Source organism: Saccopteryx leptura, chromosome 8, assembly GCF_036850995.1.
Source record: "Saccopteryx leptura isolate mSacLep1 chromosome 8, mSacLep1_pri_phased_curated, whole genome shotgun sequence".
Classification (NCBI taxonomy): domain Eukaryota; kingdom Metazoa; phylum Chordata; class Mammalia; order Chiroptera; family Emballonuridae; genus Saccopteryx; species Saccopteryx leptura.
This window is the reverse complement of record NC_089510.1, coordinates 42,603,551-42,623,240: the sequence shown is the minus strand read 5'-3', so window position 1 is coordinate 42,623,240 and position 19,690 is coordinate 42,603,551. Positions and strand designations below refer to the sequence as shown.

General features: G+C 41.2%; 2 protein-coding genes across 6 annotated transcripts in view; one reads left to right on the top strand and one right to left on the bottom strand.

Moving 5' to 3' along the window:
* ATP6V1A (ATPase H+ transporting V1 subunit A) overlaps positions 1-1,766 on the bottom strand; it is a 67,999-nt gene extending 66,233 nt beyond the window's left edge. Inside the window, exon 1 of one of the 3 annotated variants that reach the window (XM_066347721.1) lies at positions 1,748-1,766. The gene's annotated coding sequence lies outside the window, so the exon portion shown is untranslated. Of the gene's footprint in view, positions 1-847; positions 975-1,051; positions 1,337-1,747 lie in introns of those variants that run through there. The other 2 variants (XM_066347718.1, XM_066347719.1) reach the window with 2 other exon arrangements.
* A 130-nt stretch (positions 1,767-1,896) lies between these two features.
* Positions 1,897-19,690, top strand: part of NAA50 (N-alpha-acetyltransferase 50, NatE catalytic subunit) — a 33,161-nt gene continuing 15,367 nt past the window's right edge. Inside the window, exon 1 of one of the 3 annotated variants that reach the window (XM_066347725.1) lies at positions 1,897-2,243. In XM_066347725.1, the coding sequence (XP_066203822.1) occupies positions 2,236-2,243 (8 nt within the window). In that variant the 5' untranslated portion in view covers positions 1,897-2,235. The remainder of the gene's footprint in view (positions 2,244-19,690) is intronic. The other 2 variants (XM_066347723.1, XM_066347722.1) reach the window with 2 other exon arrangements.

Sequence of the window (19,690 nt, the reverse complement as noted above, 5' to 3'; positions counted from 1 at the left end):
TCATCAAAATCTGAAAAGGTCACCTGGAGTTTTACAAATAGGGAAAGGTAAGGAGGGGAACAAGTGCTACTTAAAATGAATTTATCATTGGTCAAGGAATTGACTGGGAGTGGCAAGTGAGATTTTAGAGAGAAATGGCAAAGGAAAACGTCAGAGGCATAAAATACCGAAGTCAGCGACATCACAACCTAACCTCCTCCTTCCTTTTAAGTTTATGGTGAAACACATTTGGCTCAATTATATTACAGCCCAATTACTTTCTGAAGAATAAGTTCCCTTTCCGTGAAATCTAATCACTTTCCCATAAACCAGCCAGTCTCCTGTAGATCACGACATCGCAACACCATCTTTCAACGCCTCCCCCTTCAATCGAGACTGTCGTACTTATACCTCCTGTTTTGAAGCTAGTACATCTTTATTCTTTCAACTATCCTTTCCCTTACTGCACCACAAATCGGAGAAGAAAATGGTAAAAGGCCTGCTTTTGCCCTTCCAAGTCCCATTCACAGGAACATCTACAGAAAGCCTCTTGCAAGGACTCCAGCTTACAAACTCAGAATTGCTGAGAAAACACGTTCGCAAACAGGATTTACAGCGTATCCGCAGTGAGGACCACATCAGTGTCATTCCCTCCCCAAGCCAGTCTCACCGGAGACGCCTATCCTCCGGGGTTTTTCTTACTTCCCAGCGCCCCAGCCCCGGGCAAAGGCAGTGCAGGGCCTCTGCGGAAGAATGGGCTTGGGGACTGGAACCTGGAGACTATTGCAGACCCCCAAGAAGGGCTGAACCAATCCTATTACCCGAACCCCAAAGACTCCGAATAGGAAATCATAATGGCTGCACTCACCCCCAACCTCGAGAAAAGTGGACGTCTCAACGAAAACAGTGGGAGAGAGTAGGGGTCAGGTGGACTGGAGAAATGAGCTCCCGGCCGGTGCAGGATGACAGCGAGAAATCACTAACAGCGGAGGCCGCAGTTCACACCCTATCTCCTCTTCCTCTTCCCACCCCTTCTATTCCCACCTCCCGCGGGTTACACATCGCCGCTCACCTGACAGGGCGCGAGGAGCAGAACCCGTACAGACCGCGGACCCAAAGGTTCCGTCACTGAGGGAGGAGATGTCTTCAGCTTCAGAGGGAGAGGGCGGGCCTAGACACTCACGTGACCCTAAGCTCCGCCCTGCCCTCGCCAGCCGGGAGCGTTACACCGCGGGGTCCTGAATTTTTGCGAATTGTTTGAACATTTAAATTTGTTGCGATTACATTTTAAGGAAGAAACTAAAAACTTTTAACAAAGCTTATGTTGTAAATGCAGAAAGCAAGGTAGAAAGCGTGGGTAGAACAAATTTAAGCGCACTGCTAAGGAAGTGACATAAACGCCACGATCCGTGGGCCGGAAGTTGCGATGGATTTCCGCCCCTCCGGCGCCTGCTCGTGAAATCCGACTTAAAGGTTTGAGGCCGTCACGTGACCTCAAATCTTGAAACGTGTTGGCCCGAAGCCAAGTTATCCGGCCAATTGCTAATTGCGTTTATTTGTCTTAAGGGAAAAACCTCATTTATTTGAGTTTTCCACAGACTTATTTACACTTTGAATCACCTACTCTGTAAAATATTACAAGAAAGGAGCGTTTGAAGGTCATCAGGTAGACTACCAACTGGGAAGAACAGGGTCAGGAAAGATTGATCTTAAAGAGAGAGAAGGGAAGGAGGGGCGGAAAAATCCGGATTTTACCGCCAGGGCTTACCGGGCAAGCCCCACAAGTAGTGTCGTAAGCGATGGGAGGAGAAAGATGACACCAGAGGCCCAGCCCAGCAGAAACATGGAGGTCCTAGAGTGAAGGGGGAAGGGTGCGCGGAGGGCAGGTGTACGGCTGCGCGGTAGACGTCTTACGCGCCGGCGCGCGGAGGGGGCGGGGTGAAAGGTCACAACGCGGCGGCGGGTCTGGCTGGCGTCGGCGGCGGCGGGCGGGAGCCTAGTGCCCCGTGTGCACGTGTGGAGAAGCGGCGGCACCAGTGCGGCGGCGGGAGACGCTGCCTTCCTCTCCCCCACCCGCGGGGGACGCAGGGCTGCGCTCTCCTCTCGCGGCCTCCGTCACCCGCTCAGCTCCCTGCCCTAGGCGGGGAGGCCGGCTTGTGGGGTTGAGTGGCCCGAGCTGAGGGCGCTGAGAGCTCAGGTCGGCGACGACAACGGCGTTGATATCGGTGGTAACAACGGCCTCAGCAAGCGGGGAAGATGAAAGGGTGAGGAAGGGCAGCCGGGCAGGGCCGGGCCGGGCCGGCGGGGGAGAAGGATTGCGAAGGAGGGGAGAGACTGGGCGAAGACCCGGCCAGGGGAGATTTCTGGGCTTCTCTGCTCACGGAGGGGGCGGAGGCTCGGCTCGGGCTGTTGGCGCGCTGAAGGGCCAGCAGAGGCAAGACGCGGGCAACCCAGGATTTCGGCCCAGAAGACGAGTGTGGCGACAGGGAAAAGCTCTTGTGAAGTGCTTGGGGGTCTCCTGTCCGGGAACGGAGGACTAAGACACCCCTAGCTCTCCGCCCCGAGTGGAGTGGTCTGGCTGTCCTTTTCAGATCTGGGTTCTGGGGGAACCGTGGTGTTTGTCATCTTTCAGTTTTATTCCCACTTGAGAAGTGTGCAGGACCTTCTGGAAGATGAAGGAATTGGAATAAAGAGCAGGGAGATGAGTATTAAGAACTAGTGACTCAACTGGATTTGGGTTGGGTCAGACCGAGTGTGTGTGTGTGCGGGCGGGGGGGGGGGGGGAGCGTGAGCTCTGTGGACTTGGGGTGCCAAAATGCTTAAGGAAGTACTGTTGATCAGTAGGTGGAGCTCTTGCTCCAGGAGTTTACTGTTGCCCCTGTACTGTGGGGGTCCAGCGTTCCTAGGAAGCTTTCTTGAGGTGATTGGCAAGAGCTAGTATAGTTTCACAGTTTCCTTCTTGGATAAATTAGGGGATTATTTTGGTTTGACTGTTTCCATTTGGATAAAATGTCACCTTACTATTAAATTACATACTGTTAAAATATTAATTACATAACATGGTGCTTTAAATATATGGCCTAAATTGGCCGTTTGAGAGCTTGTCCTTATCATTCTTAGAAGAAATGGAATCTTATCAACGTTAAAATCTTTCTGAGATGCCTGAGTTTTTTTTCTATTATGGCAAGTCAAAGAATTGTAAGTACCTTCCGAGTTAGTGAAGCCTTTCCAAGTATTCAGCAACCCTTTCGAGGATGAAATAAAAATCTTCTAAGTAATCTCATACTGCCTAAAACGAGGGTCTGTCTGATTGCTGTCTCGCTGTGTTTATGCATTTGAGGTCGAAGAGGTCCAAGAGTTTAATCTGGCCTTAACTCTGTAATGTGATTCCTTACTCTGATTTTTGCTTTAACTATTGGGGATTCATTCTAATGTTGAATCGGATATCATATAATTAAAGTTTCAAATCATAAAGAAATTTTCTAATTATTTTACATCAAATTCTAAAGAGTTCCAATCAGGATACCAACAGAAGGTTATGAGAAGTATTTGCTGCACTTGAATTATGACCTGGGAAGTTTGGCTGTTTTATACATGATCAGATGTAATTTGATGAGATTTTTCTTTTAAAAAAAAACACCACTTTTATTGATTGTTTTTTAGAGAGAGAGAGAAAGGGATATTGATTGTTTTTTAGAGAGAGAGAGAAAGAGAGAGAGTGAAAGCATTGATTTGTTGTTCCACTTAGTTGTGCATTCATTGGTCATTTCCCTTGAGTGCCCTAACCAGGGATCCAACTGGAAGCCTTGGTGGTGTAGAGCGGGGCATAACACTAACCAACTAAGCTAACCGGTCAGGACCGCCTTTTTTTCCTTTTGTATGGGCGCTGTTCTTACTCATTCTTGTATTCTCTTGGCATTCAATACTTACTTATCTTGTTCTTTTAGAGTAATAAAAATGAGGCTGAAGAATTCCTAGTGTTGAGACTTCATGGATTTATTTATAAAGGAAGGCCTCTAAGAAAAAATTATTTTCTATGTTTGGATCCGCAATCTTTGGTTTAGCTCAGTATCACTGGGGAGTAATGTCCTGATACGTAACTTGGCAATAGAAATGTGTCAAACAGTGGTATTGATCACAGTCTACCTTCAGTTAATGTACTCATGAGCCGGTTATCTTTTATTTAAAATGGTTATTTATGTGTTACAACTTGATGGAGGCAAATCCAGAGGAACTGGCCAAATTTAAAGGAAATTTTTAGTTATTGAAAATGTACCTTATGCCACCAACTATGCCTGAAATGAAGAGTCCTCATATCTAGTTCCTATTACTTTTTAAAATTTATTTATTGATCAGTTAGAGAAAGAAATATCGCTTTGTTCCACTTATTTCTGCATTCATTGGTTGATTCTTGTATATGTCCTTACAGAATGGGCCCTGCAACCTTGCTACATCCAGACCATGTTCTAACCAACTGAGCTACCTTGCCAGGGCTTACTTCCTATTACTTTTCATGATGGGGAGCTTAAAATTGTGTTCTTAATGGTAAACAATATGATTTCATAGGAGTTAGTCCGTTTAACTTCACAGATGAGCTAACTCCTAGGTAAGGTGCAACTTAAAATTGTTTTTTTACTTCTGAATCTTTTTTTTCCCTCTTCTTCCAAGTGAGAGAAGGGGAGATAGACTCCCACATGCACCGTGACTGGGATCCACCCAACATCTCTGGTCTGGGGTCGATGCCCTGCCCATCTGGGGCCATGCATACAATGGAGCTATTTTGAGTACCTGAGGCAGAGGCTCCAGTGAGCCATCCTCAGCACCGGGGCTGATGAGCTCAAACCAATTGAGCTATGGCTGTGGGAGGAGAAGCGGGGGATGGGAGAGCAGATGGGCACTTCTCCCGTGTGCTGTGACTTGGAATTGAACCTGGGACATCCACATGCCAGGCTGATGCTCTACCACTGAGTCAACTGGCCAGGGTCTAGAATTGTGTGGTTTAATAATTGAAATGTTAAAATTTAAGATTGTGAAGTCAGAAACGAATCTTTGTTGAAGACTTCAATGTAATGGTTACCTCTGACAGCTTATTGGCTGGGAAGGGGTGATGGAGTTTTTGAAGTACTATAGATATTCTGTATCTTTACCTTGGGTGATCTATGTAAAAAGGTCAGTAAGTTGTGAACAAGATTTGTGCTTTTTTACCATACGGATCATATACTTCAATAAAGCTGTTTTTAAAAGGTTTTATTGCTGATTTGGTCAGAAAAAATAACAACAACAACAACAAAAAGCCAGCCAGGCTAAAGTAGAATTCGGAAACTTTTATAAACCTGTAATTCATACTTTTTGTTTCTATGAAGCTTATAATTTGTGGGATGTTGATTGAAATAGTGGATTTTAACAAATACTTTGTAATAACCCTTTGCTCTGTAGAGATGAATTTATATAAAATACAAGTTACTTGTACCACAATCTTAAATTTTAAAAAATCAGTATGTCCTGACTAATGTAAAAGAAAAATAAAAGTAAACAGTATTTCCGTCTAATGATCAGGTACAACTATATCATAAATTGTAAGATCAGATGTTTGCCTCTGTCTGTAAGTAGAATCATTGTATAATTTAGGAAGTATGTTTTCTACTAGTATAGATGTGTACATTGGTGACTAACCCAGTTTTGCCGTCAATGTTGTGGTTTCTTCCCAGAATTGTGGGCAGCTGTTGATCAAGTTCTGAACTAAACAAAGAATAATCAGAAATTTCTGTGTTGGAAAGTATCTTTAATGGCTTCCCATATAAAGCATTATCTTTAAAAGATAATTGCTTTTTTCAGACAAAACTAATCTGTATTAAATTTCACTTTACTATGTCCTCTAGGTTGGTTGGTCTGCTGGAATTCCTTCTGATTCTCCATTTTCTCTTCCAGGTATTAGCTATGGCTTCCAGCTTTATACTATCTGAAAGATATACCTCCTCAATTATTTATTTGGTTGACCTTTTTTTTTTTTCATCACAGTCTACAGAAACCACTAGAATACTAGTTGATGACCAACAGAAACTTTCTTTCCATCATAGCAATTGGAAATGTGTGGATTATAGTGTAATAACTACAAATTATATAATTGCTCCATCGCAGAACACTACTTTCTCTTGACCCATTCTCTTCTATCGTTTCCTATTTATATTCATTCAGTGCCTAACTTATTGGCAAAATGTTAATCCTGTCTTGTCCAATACATTAGTGGCTAGTTAAATCGAGCAGTTGAAATGTGCCTTGTGCTACTGAGAAACTGGATTTTAAATTTTAAGTAAAAATTTAATTTTAAAAACTGATACTGAAGCCTGACCTGTGGTGGTGCAGTGGGTAACTATCGACTAAGAATGCTGAGGTCACTGGTTGGGTTAGGTTCGAATCCCCAGGCTTGCTGAGTCAAGGCATGCATATATGAGGAGCAACTACTATTAGTTGATGCTTCCCTCTCTTTGCCCCTCCCCCCTCCCCTCTTCCTTCCCCCCTCCCTTTCTCCCTTATTCTCCCTCTCTCACCCTCTCTCCTTCTCTCTCCCTCATTCTCCCTCTCTCACCCTCTCTCCTTCCCTCTCCCTCCCTTATTCTCCGTCTCTCCACTTCTCCTTCCCTCTCCCTCCCTTATTCTCTGTCTCTCCCCTTCTCCTTCCCTCTCCCTCTCTCCCTTATTCTCCCTCTCTCCCCCCTCCTCCTTCCCTCTCCCTTTCTCTCCCTCTCTCTCCTTGCCTCCTTTTCTCTAAAATAATAAAATCTTAAAAAATAATAATAAATAAAAAATGATACTCAAACTTGGTTGTTGGACAAACTCTTAAATATGTTTGGAACAATTTGGATATGTGGATCTCCTGGAAGTTTTATTAAATGTAAATACAGATCAGATATTTCCAGTGAATTAAGAATGTGCTAGAAATGAAATATCCACTGAATTTTAAAACTTGGTAAGAAAAAGTAAAATAGTTACAGTTACAATTTTGGTTACATGTTGAAATGCTTTCACCTGTCTTTTTGGTTAATGTAGATACTAGTAAATAATAAATTATATTTGTGACTTAAATTTCTATTGGAAAGTGCTGTGCTAGACTCTAAAAAAATTTTTTTTGTGAAACATGATCTCTTTTGGTATGATCTAGTTCCCAGATGGTCAGTGTTTCTAAATGTTTAGACTGGACCAAAGTAGTATAGAATTTGGCTGTTTATATCTCTGTGGTGAAGGATTCTGAGGCCTCACCTGGTTTTAGATTTAAAACGTAATTCAGTCAACCTGTCAGCAGGGGATGGAAGAGATCATTGGAAGTATGTATTTGCTTTTACTGACAATCTGTATTCTGCCTCTGTCATTGCTAAAGCTGTTCTTGTCTCGGGACAGCCCTGTTTTCCAAGTCCAAAAGCTTTTCAACTCTTCAGTCCTTGATAGGGCTATAGTAAGTGCTTCTTTATAAAACTACTTCACACACATACTTAATTGTTTCTTTTGGATAATTCCCTAGAAGTGAATATTTTGGATCAGAAGGTACTGGCATTTTTAAAGCTCTGATATTTGTTGCCAAGTTAACTTTAGAAAGATAGTAGCAATTTACAGTGCCAGCAGTGTGTGAAAGTGCCGTTCTCTTAAGAAATGGAAGGGGATATATTGTGGCTGCCATTTCAGCCATGAGTGGTATAAAATACACTAGTCTGGGATGAGTGGCATAGTTACCACTTGTACTGGCCATTTTATGTTTATAACTTGACTTGTTATTTGTATAACTTACCAGTTTTTAACTTAGATATTGGCTGCTTTTTTACTTCAAACTACAGAGCAATCAGAAATAATGTTCTTTAGAAAATGGATTGAGATATTCAAATTAATAAGTATTCTCAGAGTGATACCATGGTGTTAGGGCCCTGATCATTAGAAAGAAATGGGATGGGGCTTGATCAGATTTCTACTTTAGAAAGATTACTCTGACTACATTGTGGTAGCTTTGTGTCTTTCACTTGAGTCTCATCCCCCTTCATTATGTTATATTTTGGATTGAAATGATGGCCTGAATCATACTGCTAAAAAAGCTATAGGAATAGGTTATGAATATATTGGGAAGTAGAATTAGGGATTAAATTGGGATATAAGAATACATCTAAAACTAAGTTTCTATATTTGATGAATGTTGGGGCTATTAATAAATGTAACAAATAGAGGTAGTTGTTTTATTTTACTATAGAGAATGATGCATTCAGTTTTTGATGTATTGAATTTGAGGTTCCTGTAGAGATATCTGGTAAGCAGTTAGAAATATACTATATATTTGGATTCAGAGATTTTGAATGAGAAATGTCAGCATTTAGGTAGTAGTAAGGAAAAAGCTAGAGCTGAGAAGGAGCTAATTGAACATGGATGGCCATGGAAAATTTTTCAAAGAATAATTTTATTCTTTTTAGGTTATGACCTTGTGTAGATTGTGCCCGTGTGTATGTTTAGCACTTATGGTACCCAACGAAATTATTGCTGATTTTACACTCATGTTACTTGCAGTCACACAGTTTGGAGAGCTGACCCAGCCACCCCCACGTTTTTGGTACCTGCTAAACCTCTCTAGAACAGTGTCTCTCAACCAAGGGCACACCTCTCACCTCCCCTCAGAAATCTGGTAGTGTCTGCAGATGTTTTTGTTGTCACAGTGGGGCAGATGGATAGAGTCTAGGGACGCTGCTAGACTCTGGGAAGCCCCTCACAACAAAGAATTATCCAGCCCCAAAGTAGCAATAGTACCAATGTTTAAAAACAGTTATAAAATCTAGTTCAGATGAGAGAACCTATCAGTTATATTAAGGGCCTAAGCACTAAAGATGGCTCCTTTGACGGAAGTCATGGTATAGCGGCTCTTGCACTATAATGGGAATTTGAAGACATAGGTGGATCAAACACTGCACAAGAAGTGACCAAGCAGTTAAAATTTTGTGCCAAGGTGCAATTAATGCACATCTAAAATATAAACTATTTGGCTTTAATTGCTTTCTCTTTACTTATTTTCTCTTACGTCTTTAAAAGGCAGTTTATAAAGACGGATCTACCTTTGCATTGTCATAGCTCCATCTTGTGGCCTTGCAGATTTTTTTTTTTACAGTTATAGGCATAATTGACATCTTTAATAGCTAAAAACATTTGATTGCTTATTATCTGATGTTGGTGTGCTAAACACTTAACATGCATTATCTCATTTTATCTCTGCTCTTTTATAAGCCACGAGTAAAGGTTGGTACTACCATACTCTAAGTTCAGTGATTATATATTTGAGTAACAGACTGATCTTATGGTGCTGGCACAGAATAATACCTAATGGGTTCTGTAAAATAGGAGGCAAGTAGTTGTATTTTCCTGATCTAAGGACTTGGTACAAATTTCTGTGGGCACTTCTGTTTCATCAGTCTGTCCCCCCTTTTGGATCCTATGTCTAAAAACTTTGATATGAAGATGCATTGGGGTTTGTTATAAATTTGCAAAGCAAGAAAAGTAACATCTTACCTGAATTTACTTGAGCTAAGAGAATAATGTTGTGTCTTTAATAACTGCTGTCCTCAGTTTTTTATAGTCAGGGATGTAAACTCTAGTGCCAAAAGGAACCTGGGACCAAACAGATAAGATAAACAAATAGAAAGCAAGGTAAGACAAAGTAAACAAGAAAAGAAATGTAAACTTTGTGCAAAATCTTATGACTTAAATATTAGCAACCAATTAAAAAAAACACCTATTGAGTCGGATGTGGCCAAATGGCTGATTTAACTTTTAGGCCAAGAATTAGGGAGTTATCTACAGAGTGGAGGGGTTTTTATTTATTTTGTGTCTGTTTTTTTATTTTATTTATTTATCTTTTACAGAGACAGAGAGTGAGTCAGAGAGAGGGATAGACAGGGACAGACAGGAACAGAGAGAGATGAGAAGCATCAGCCATTAGTTTTTCATTGCGCATTGCAACACCTTAGTTGTTCATTGATTCCTTTCTCATATGTGTCTTGACCGTGGGCCTTCAGCAGACCGAGTAACCCCTTGCTCGAGCTAGTGACCTTGGCTTCAAGCTGGTGAGCTTTTGCTCAAACCAAATGAGCCCGCACTCAAGCTGGCGACCTCGGGGTCTTGAACCTGGGTCCTCTGCATCCCAGTCCGAGGCTCTATCCACTGCGCCACCTCCTGATCAGGCGTGTTTGTTTTTTTAAAGATTTTTTTTTACTGATTTTTAGAGAGGAGAGATAGAAACGGGGTAGAGGAGTAGGAAGCATCAACTCATTGCTGCTTGTGTGTGTTGACCGAGCAAGCCCAGGGCCTCCACCCAGGAACCTCAGAGTTCCAGATTGACACTCCATCCACTGCACCACCACAGATCAGGCCAGAGTAGAGGTTTTAAATTCTGATAGTTTACATTGTTAAATTATATTGAATAATTTTTCTGAAGTAAGCAGTCAATGCAGTGATCAACAACCCAGATTATGAGTCAGGCTTGTTTCAGTTTGTGTCACAGCTCCTCAGTATTAGCTATAGCATACATGTTAAAGCTATACTGTAACACACCATACTCCTGATAGGGAAATGGTTAGCACTTTATATGAAATTCTTTCTATTCCTAGCATATTTTTTCTATTGACCTATTTCACTTCTCTGCCATTTTTAGCCTCTTATTTACTTCACATTTAGAAATTTACACATGTGCAGTGAGAAGTTTATTGACTTAGGTGGGTGTTAAATTTGTTGGGTAACATAACAAGCTTAATTATAAAAATAAAGATTCTAAGGTGGGATATGGGAATCTGAATTTTTTTTTTTTTTTTTTTTTGGTATTTTTCCGAAGCCAGAAACGGGAATGCAGTCAGACTCCTGCATGCGCCCGACGGGGATCCACTCGGCACGCCCACCAGGGGGCGATGCTCTGCCCATCTGGGGCATTGCTCTGTTGCGACCAGAGCCATTCTAGTGCCTCAGGCAGAGGCCACAGAGCTATCCTCAGTGCCCGGGCAAACTTTGCTCCAATGGAGCCTTGGCTGCTGGAGGGGAAGAGAGAGACAGAGAGGAAGGAGAAGGGGAGGGGTGGAGAAGCAGATGGGCGCCTTTCCTGTGTGCCCTGGCCGGCAATATAACCTGGGACTCCTGCACGCCAGGCCGATGCTCTTCCACTGAGCCAACCGGCCAGGGCCGGGATTCTGAATTTTTAACTAGCAAGGGATTCTGGTGTGTGGCTGAGTTTGGAATCCATTGCCAGATTTAGTGGCACTGCTTCTCCAGGTATTTTCCCTACTCTTGTGAAAATTGCTTCTCAAACATCCTGTTCTTTTACCTGAAAAACACAAGTGTTCCTTTTGCTAATTCTGTTTTTAGATGGTCTTCACTATGGACATTTCTTAGTAATGTGATCTGTTCCCATAATCAGGATGTTCATTATGCATTTTTTCTATTCAAGGGAACAACTCTCAAAGTGATGTGTCAGAAAAAGTCATTCTTATGAGTTTAATTTTAAAAGTTTAGGTACATTTTCTCTACTATCTAATTACTGTTATCTACTACTTAACACGCACATTGCTTCCAGTGACATTGGGTAGCATTTTAAAGGCAGGACATGTAGCCATTTACACACCAAAGGCAAAAACTATAATAGGCTGTCCTGAGACTGCTGAATTTAGAAGTGTACGTCTGTACCAGAATGGAAGGCTCATTCTCATCCAACTCTCATTCATCTTCTAAAAACCAAGGGCATGGGTACAGCCGGAAATTGAGAAGGTGTGGTTTGTTAAAGGTTTGAATTTGTCACTCCTCTTACTTTTTCTTTAAAATGGTAAAGAATATTGAGGCATCAAGTATTTTCTGCCTTGAGTTTTAATATTCAAATAACATCTTTGTGCCCTGGCTGGATAGTTCAGTTGGTTAGCATTGTCCCTGTGCACAGAGGTTGCCGATCTGATCCCCTGTCAGGGCACATACAGGAACAGCTCGATGTTCCTGCCTCTTGCTCTTTCTCACTCCCTTCCTCTCTAAAAATTAGTAGTTTTTTTCCAACATTTTAAAAAATAATATTTTTGTTCTTTCCCAGCCAAAGTTGCTGTATAAGTTAACAAGTTCAAAATACTGAATCTTATAGTGCCTTATATAATAAGTAATATTCACTTGTTTTACCTTTTTGTTACGGAAATTTTCAAACACAAAAGTAGAGAAAATTGTGCAGTGAACCCTCATGCTTCTGATTCTAGTAAGTAGAATTTCACATTATTACTTCATTTTTGCCTGACCTGTTTGTTTCTGTTTTCCCTTTTTGCTGGAGTAACTTCAAAGAAAACCTTCATATGCAGGCATATCTGGTTTTATTGTGCTTCACAGAAATTTCTTTTACAAAATGAAAGCTTATAGCAGTCCTGGTTGAACAAGTCTGTCAGTGCCACATTTGTCCGTACCTTTTTTCAATAGCATTTGCTCACTTTGTATCTCTGTCACATTTTGGTAATTCTTGCAATATTTCAAACTTTTTGTGAGATGATGGGAGATACTGAGGCAGACTCCCACATGTACTCTAACCGGAATCCAACAGGCAACCTTGTCTGTGGCCAATGCTGGTATACGGAGCTACTTTTAGTGCCTGAAGCTGATGCCCTGGGACCAATCGAGCTATCCTCAGAGCCCAAGACCATTGGCTGTGGGAGGGGATTTGGGGTGCAGTGGAGTCGCTTCTCCTATGTGCCCTGACTGGGAATTGAACCCAGGATGTCCATACAGTGGGCCAACCCTCTATTCACTGAGCCACTAGCCAGGGCCCAAATTTTTTCACTGTTATATTTGTTACAGTGATCTGTGAACAGTGCTCTTTCATGTTACTATTATAATTGTTTTGGGGTGCCCAGAACCACACCCATACAAGACAGACAACAAACTTAATGTTATCTGTGTTTCGACTGCTCCACCGACTGGCAGATCCCGTGACCCTCTTCTCAGACCTTCCCATTCAAGTGTTTTAGGAAATGTTAAGGAAAATGCTTGTCTGCCACTCTTAAGTCAAAGGTTAGAAGTTATTAGCTTAGTTAGGAGAGCATGTCAAAATCCGAGATAGGATGAAAGCTAGGCCTGTTGTACCAAACAGCCAAATTGAGAATGCAAAGGAAAAATTCTAGAGAGAAATTAAAAGTGCTTCTCCACAGTGATAGAAAGTGAAACGTTTATTTTTAATAATAGGGAAGATTGCCTGACCTCTGGTGGCGCAGTGGATAAAGCGTCGACCTGGGAACACTGAGGTTGCCGGTTCAAAACCCTGCACTTGTCTGGTCAAGGCATATGTGGGAGTTGATGCTTCCTGCTCCTTCCCCCTTTCTCTCTCTCCCTCCCTCCTCTCTAAAATGAATAAATAAATAAATAATGGGGAAGCTTTTAGTGGTCTGGATTAAAAAGTCAAACCAGCCACAGTATTTCCTTAAAGCCTAATCCAGAGCAAGGCACTGACTCTTCAATTATATGAAGGCTGAAAGAGGTGAGGAAGCTGCAGAAGGGAAGTTTGAAGCTAGCAGAAGTTCGTGGTTTAAGAAAAGAAGCTGTCTCCATAACATAGAAGTACAAAGTAAAGCAGCAAGTTCTCCAGATCCAGCTGAGATAATTAATGAAGGTAGCTACACTTATGAACAAAAGATTTTCAATATGAATGAAACAGCCATATATATTTTAATTAACTCTTGGGGTTAATAGTTACGTACTATTAATATTGGTTAATATTACGTATACAGTGGTACCTTGACACACAAGCACTTTAAATCACGAGCAATTTGAGAGATAAGCAGTCACTTGCGGGATTTTTTGCTTTAAGTCGGGGGCGGATATTTGAATCACAAGCTTCCGCCACCCTCCACTAGATGGCCTGCCAAACGTTCTGAAAGGGAGGAAAAAACATACTTCCATGGAAGGGTTTTTGTTGAAACAGCCTCTAAGTGAAAACAAGGAAAGCGTGGCAAAAAAGGCAAAAGTCAGACTTTGCCTTTTTTGAAGAAAATGATAATTAAGCAAAGTATAAAAACAAATTTAGTGATAAAGTTACATGTCATATGTAGTGTGTAAGTTAAATTTTGCAATTAAATATAGTGTTAAGTGTGTAGAGAGTAAGTTATGTTAAGCGATAGCGCACGAAATGAAAACCTCTGCCAGTCTCTTCCCCCTCTGCCAGCATCTTTGCCTGACTTTAAAGGTAAATACACTTCATAAACCAGTTTATTTCTTTACATTCTCTGTTACTATGTGTGTATGTGTATATATATATGTATTATGTATTTGTTATTTATAAAGTACATTTTCTTATTTAAAAGCATATAAAACAAAAAATTCGTGTTGTTTTTGGGATCCGGACTGGATTAATTGCATTCCCATTAATTTAAATGGGGAAATTTGATTTGATGTATGAGCAAATTGAGTCACGAGCTCAGCCATGAAATGAATTAAACTCATGTATCTAGGTACCGCTGTAGTAGGTTTCAGGTGTACCATTCCATAATATATCATCTGTACACTGCACTGGCTGCATATTCACCACTCCAAGTCAAGTCTCCTTCCATCATCTTTGTTTATTTCTCCTCTGAAACAAACAGCTTTATACTCGAAGACAATCCATTTAGGACTTTCATAGCTATTAAAAAGTCAATGCCTGGCTTCAGAAGACAAGTCGACTCACTTTTTTTTTTTTTTTAATTTAGAAGTGGGGAGGCAGTCAGACAGACTCCTTCCTGCATGTGCCCAACCAGGATCCACCTGGCATGCCCACCAGGGGGCGATGCTCTGCTCATTTACGGCATTGCTCTGTTGCTGCTAGAGCCATTCTAGTGCCTGAGGCGGAGGCCATGGAGCCGTCCTGAGTGCCTGGGCGAACTTTGCTTCAATGGAGCCTTCGCTGTGGTAGGGGAAGAGAGAGAGAGGAAGGAGAGGGGCGCTTCTCCTGTGCGCCCTGGCCAGGATTCAAACCCAGGACTTCCACACGCCAGGCCGATGCTCTACTGCTGAGTCAACTGGCCACGGCCCAGGTCGACTCTCTTATTAAGTGACTTACAAAGTTGATGCCAATGCTCATGAATATTTTAGGCCCACTGTTAAGACCTACTTAGGAAAGATTTTTAAAATATTACTCATTGGCAATGCACCTGGTCACCCAAAACTGATGGAGATATACAAGATTAATGTTTTTATGCCTGTTAATACAATATTTACTCTGTAGCCATGGATTAAGGAGTAATTTGGCCTGGCCTGTGATGGTGCAGTAGAGCATTGACCTGGAATGCTGAGGTTGCTGGTTCGAAACCCTGCACTTGCCCAGTCAAGGCACATATGATTAGCAAGCAATCAGCAACTAAAGTGAAGCAACTATGAATTGATACTTCTTGATCTGTCCCTCTCTATAAAATCAATGAATAAAGTCTTTTAAAAAGCCTGAACAGGTGGTGGCACAGTGATTAGAGCATCGGCGTGGGATAAGGACTGAGGTTCAAAACCCCAAGGTCACCAGCTTGAGCGTGAGATAGATGTGACACTGGTGGCTGGCTTGAGCAAGGGGTCACTGGGTTTAGGAGTTGATTTCAACCCTCATGGATGACTTTGAAGGACTTATATTAGTATGGTACAGTTAAGAAAATGGAAAGACAAGCCATAGTTTTGGAGAAATAGTTAATTGTGTATGTGTGTGAAATTACTTGTGTCCAGACTTCATAAAGACCTTACAACTTACTAAGATAAGCAAGTCTAATTTTAAAATGGAAATTCTTTTCTTATGAATTAGACATTTCACTAAATAAAATGTACAAATGGCAAATAACCATATAGAAAGATGCTCAGCATGATTAGTCATTAGAGAAAGACAAATTTAATGAGATTATGACCTAACATCACTAAAATGGCTATAAACAGAAAGGTCAAACAAAACATATTGGCAAGGATGTGCAGAAACTAGAATTCTAATGTTACAAGTGGGCATGTAAATAATGCAGAAGCTTTGGAAGACAGTTTAGCAATGTGTTAGTTTTCCATTACTGCTATAATAAATTACTACAAACTTAGTGGCTTAGTGTAGGTGGAGCCTTGTCCACCAAACAATACATTTGTTACCATAGTTCTTAAGATAAAAGTTCTTACTTATTTATTTCAGAGAAGGGTGGGGGCAGGAAACATCAACTCCCACATGAGCCTTGACCAGGGAAGCCTGGGTTTTCGAACTGGCGACCTCAGTGTTCCAGGTCGACTTGATCCACTGCTTCACCACAGGTCAGGCTAAGATGAAAGTTTAATATGGCTTCGCTGAGCTAAAATCTAGGTGTTGGTAGGAATAGTGATTTTAAATAGTATTCTCTCAAAACTTATGTCTACCTGGAATCTCAGTATGTGTCCTTTAGAAATAGGGTCGTTTCAGGTGTAATTAAGATGAGGTCATATTCGAGTAGAGTGGACCCTAAATCTAATGACTAATGTCCTTAGAGGAGAGCACACGTATGCAAAAGACCATGTGAAGACACTAGACTTGTGCTGCTACAAGTTAAAAAGTACCTGAGGCCACAGCTGGAAGAGGCTCTGCTCTAGAGCCTAAGTGCTCTGACCTTAAAAGAGCTTGAGAACTTGGTTCTGCTGATATTCTGAGTTTGACTTCCAGCTTCCAGAAATTTGAGAGAATGAAATTTCTGTGTTTTAAGCCACTGAGTTTGTGGTAAATTTGTTAAGGCAGCTCTACGGAACTAATACAACAGGATTATGGTTCTTCTAGAGACTTTGCTTGAGAATATATTTTCTTGCCTTTTCAGCTTCTATAGGCTGCTCTCATTGCTTGGTTCATAGCCCTTCATCTTCAAGCTAGTAGCATAGCAACTTCAAATCTCTCATCTCTGTTTCTGTTATCAAATCTTATCTGACGCTTAAGGGCCTGTGTGATTAATCTTTCTATCTGAAGTTCTTAACATTTGCCAAGTCCATTTTTCTTGTAAAATAGCATATGAGGGCCCTGGCCAGTGGCTCAGCAGCAGAGTGTCGGCCCTGCATGTAGAAGTCCTGGGTTCGATTCCTGGTCCGAGCACACAGGAGAGGCAACCATCTGCTTCGCCACTTCCCCTTCTCTCTCTCTCCCCCCCTCTCCTGCAGCCATGACTCGGCTTGAGCAAGTGGCCCTAGGCACTGACGATGACTCCACGGCCTCATTTCAGGTACTGAAATAGCTCAGTTGTGCGGAGCATCACCCAGTAAGGGGGCTTGCTGGGTGGATACTGCAGGAGTCTCTGTCTCCCTACCTCCCTGCCTCCCCGCAGTAAAAAAAAAAAAAAGTCATATTAAAGATTCCTGGTATCAGAACATGGACATTCTTTGGGGGCCATTGTTCTGCCTTCTACAGGCAATTTCTTTAAAAATGTAATCATGTAGTATTTACCATAACCCAGCAATCCCTCTTTTAGGTATCTACTAGAAATTAAAATCTATGTCCACACACAGACAACTGCAATATTTATAGCATCATTTATAATAGCCACAGAGTTAATACAGTTCAAATGCCCATCCAATGGTGAGTAGATAAAAGAAATGTGGCATATCTATGCAACGGAATACTATTCAACTACTGACACACATTATAACATGAATGAAACTCAAAAAATGATGCTGTATTAAAGAGATCTATTGCAAAAGATCACATGTATGATTCCATGATTCTGTTTATGTGAACTATCCAAAAAAGGCAAATCTATAGAAAGATTAGTACATAAGCAATCTAATTAGTGGCTGACTTTGGGTAGGAAATAGGATTTACTTCATATATGCACATGGGAATTCTGGTGTATGATGGGAGATGAATTGAGATGATGGTTGCATAATTTTGTAAATCATTGAATTTTACACTTAAAACAGGTGAATTTTATGGTATAACAAATTATACCTCAAGAAGCCTGTTTAAAAAGAAAAATTAAGAGGAATGTAAAGGGGCTGGGAAGGGACTTAATATACCTAAATGTAAAACTTCTATAACAGAACAGAAATCTTAGTAATGTTGGTTTAAGCAAAGATTTCTTCTGATACCTTAAAACATGTCCCACAAACAAAAAAACACAACACATCAAAATGTAAAATTTCTTATCTGTGGAAAACACTATTAAGAAAATGAAAAAATCCACAGACTGAGAGAAATCATTTACAACATACATAGCTTGTTACAAGGACATGTATCCATAAAACAAAATTCACTACGAGAATCCAGTTCTTTTACATTGGCAAAAGATTTCAACAGCTCCTTTACCAAATAAGATATATATGGATGGCAAAGTAGTACATGGAAAGATAGGCAAAATTATGTTATTTAGGAGTATGCAAATTAAAACCACAAGGAAATATCAATGCATAACTATTAGAGTAGCATACATTCTAAAAGTCAATAGCTCCAAATTCTGGTTTGGATATAGAGTAACTCATATACTTATGACCCAGTATTCTCCCTCCAAGGTATTTAGTTATGATAAAAAATTTGTTTGCACAAGAACCTGTACAGAAATGTTTGTAGCAGTTTCATAATCTCCAAAATATTGAAAACTCCAAATGCCCTTCAACAAAAGGATAAACAGTGGACATTCGTGTAATGGAATGCTATTCAGAAATAACAAGGAATGAATGTGATACAAAAGCCAGGTAAATATCCAAAGGCACTATGTTGAATGTAAGAAGCCAAGCAAATGGCTGTGTATTTTGTAATTCTATTTATATGACATTCTGGGAAAGGCAAAACTATGAGGAAACGGATTACTGGTTGTCTTGGAGTGGTGGTCGAGTTGGACTTTAAAGGGGAGGGAGAATTTTCGGATGATGGAAGCATTCTGTATTTTGGTAGTCATGGTGATTACATGATTGTACATGTTTGTCAAGACTCGGAACTATACACCAAAAAAGTTAATTTTATATATTTAGATTTTTATTTTTAAAAACTAAGAAAATTGATTCTCATCTTCACACAACCACCTCAAAAATACAACTAAACTACAGAACAACCATCATTCAGAACTGCCTGAAACCTAGCTGAACAGAGGTCCTACAAGTAAGGATAGAAAGAACAAGCCCATCAAGACTGGTAGGAGGGGCATAGATGCAGAATGGTCTGATCCCACACCTACATAGGAAGGATAAAAATCTGGAGGGATATTTTGGCTGTGGGAGGTCCCCCTGAAGATTGAGGTGTCCAGCCACCCCCACCCCCACCCCAGGCCATGGTTCCAGTGCTGGGAAGAAAAGTTCCCATAACTTCCAGCTGTAAAAACCAGTGGGGATTGTGGCTGAGTGAGACAAGAGGGCAGCTGGAGTCCCAGGAAATTCCTCTTAAAAGGCCCATGAAGGGACTTTCTTGGACTCATTCTCTCTGTGTTCCAGTGCTGAGGCAGCAGGTTGAAAAGGGACATATGGGAAGGAACTGAAGTCTTGAGTGTCAAGACAAGAGCTGGAGAAGCATTTTCTTCCAGACAGAAGTGCTAGCAGAGGCCATTGTTCTTTTTCTTAGCCCTTCTCCCACAGAGCCAGCTGGCAGGTGCCATATCTGACTCTTCCTCAACCTGGCAATCACTGTTCACCTCACTAGTGATTCCCAGAGGTCCTGCATCACCAACTTGCAGGCCCACCCAAGCTGTTTCTGGCAGCTTTTTCGTATGAATGACCTGTCTTGGCTCATGCTTCAGATTGCCTAAAATCTCTCAAA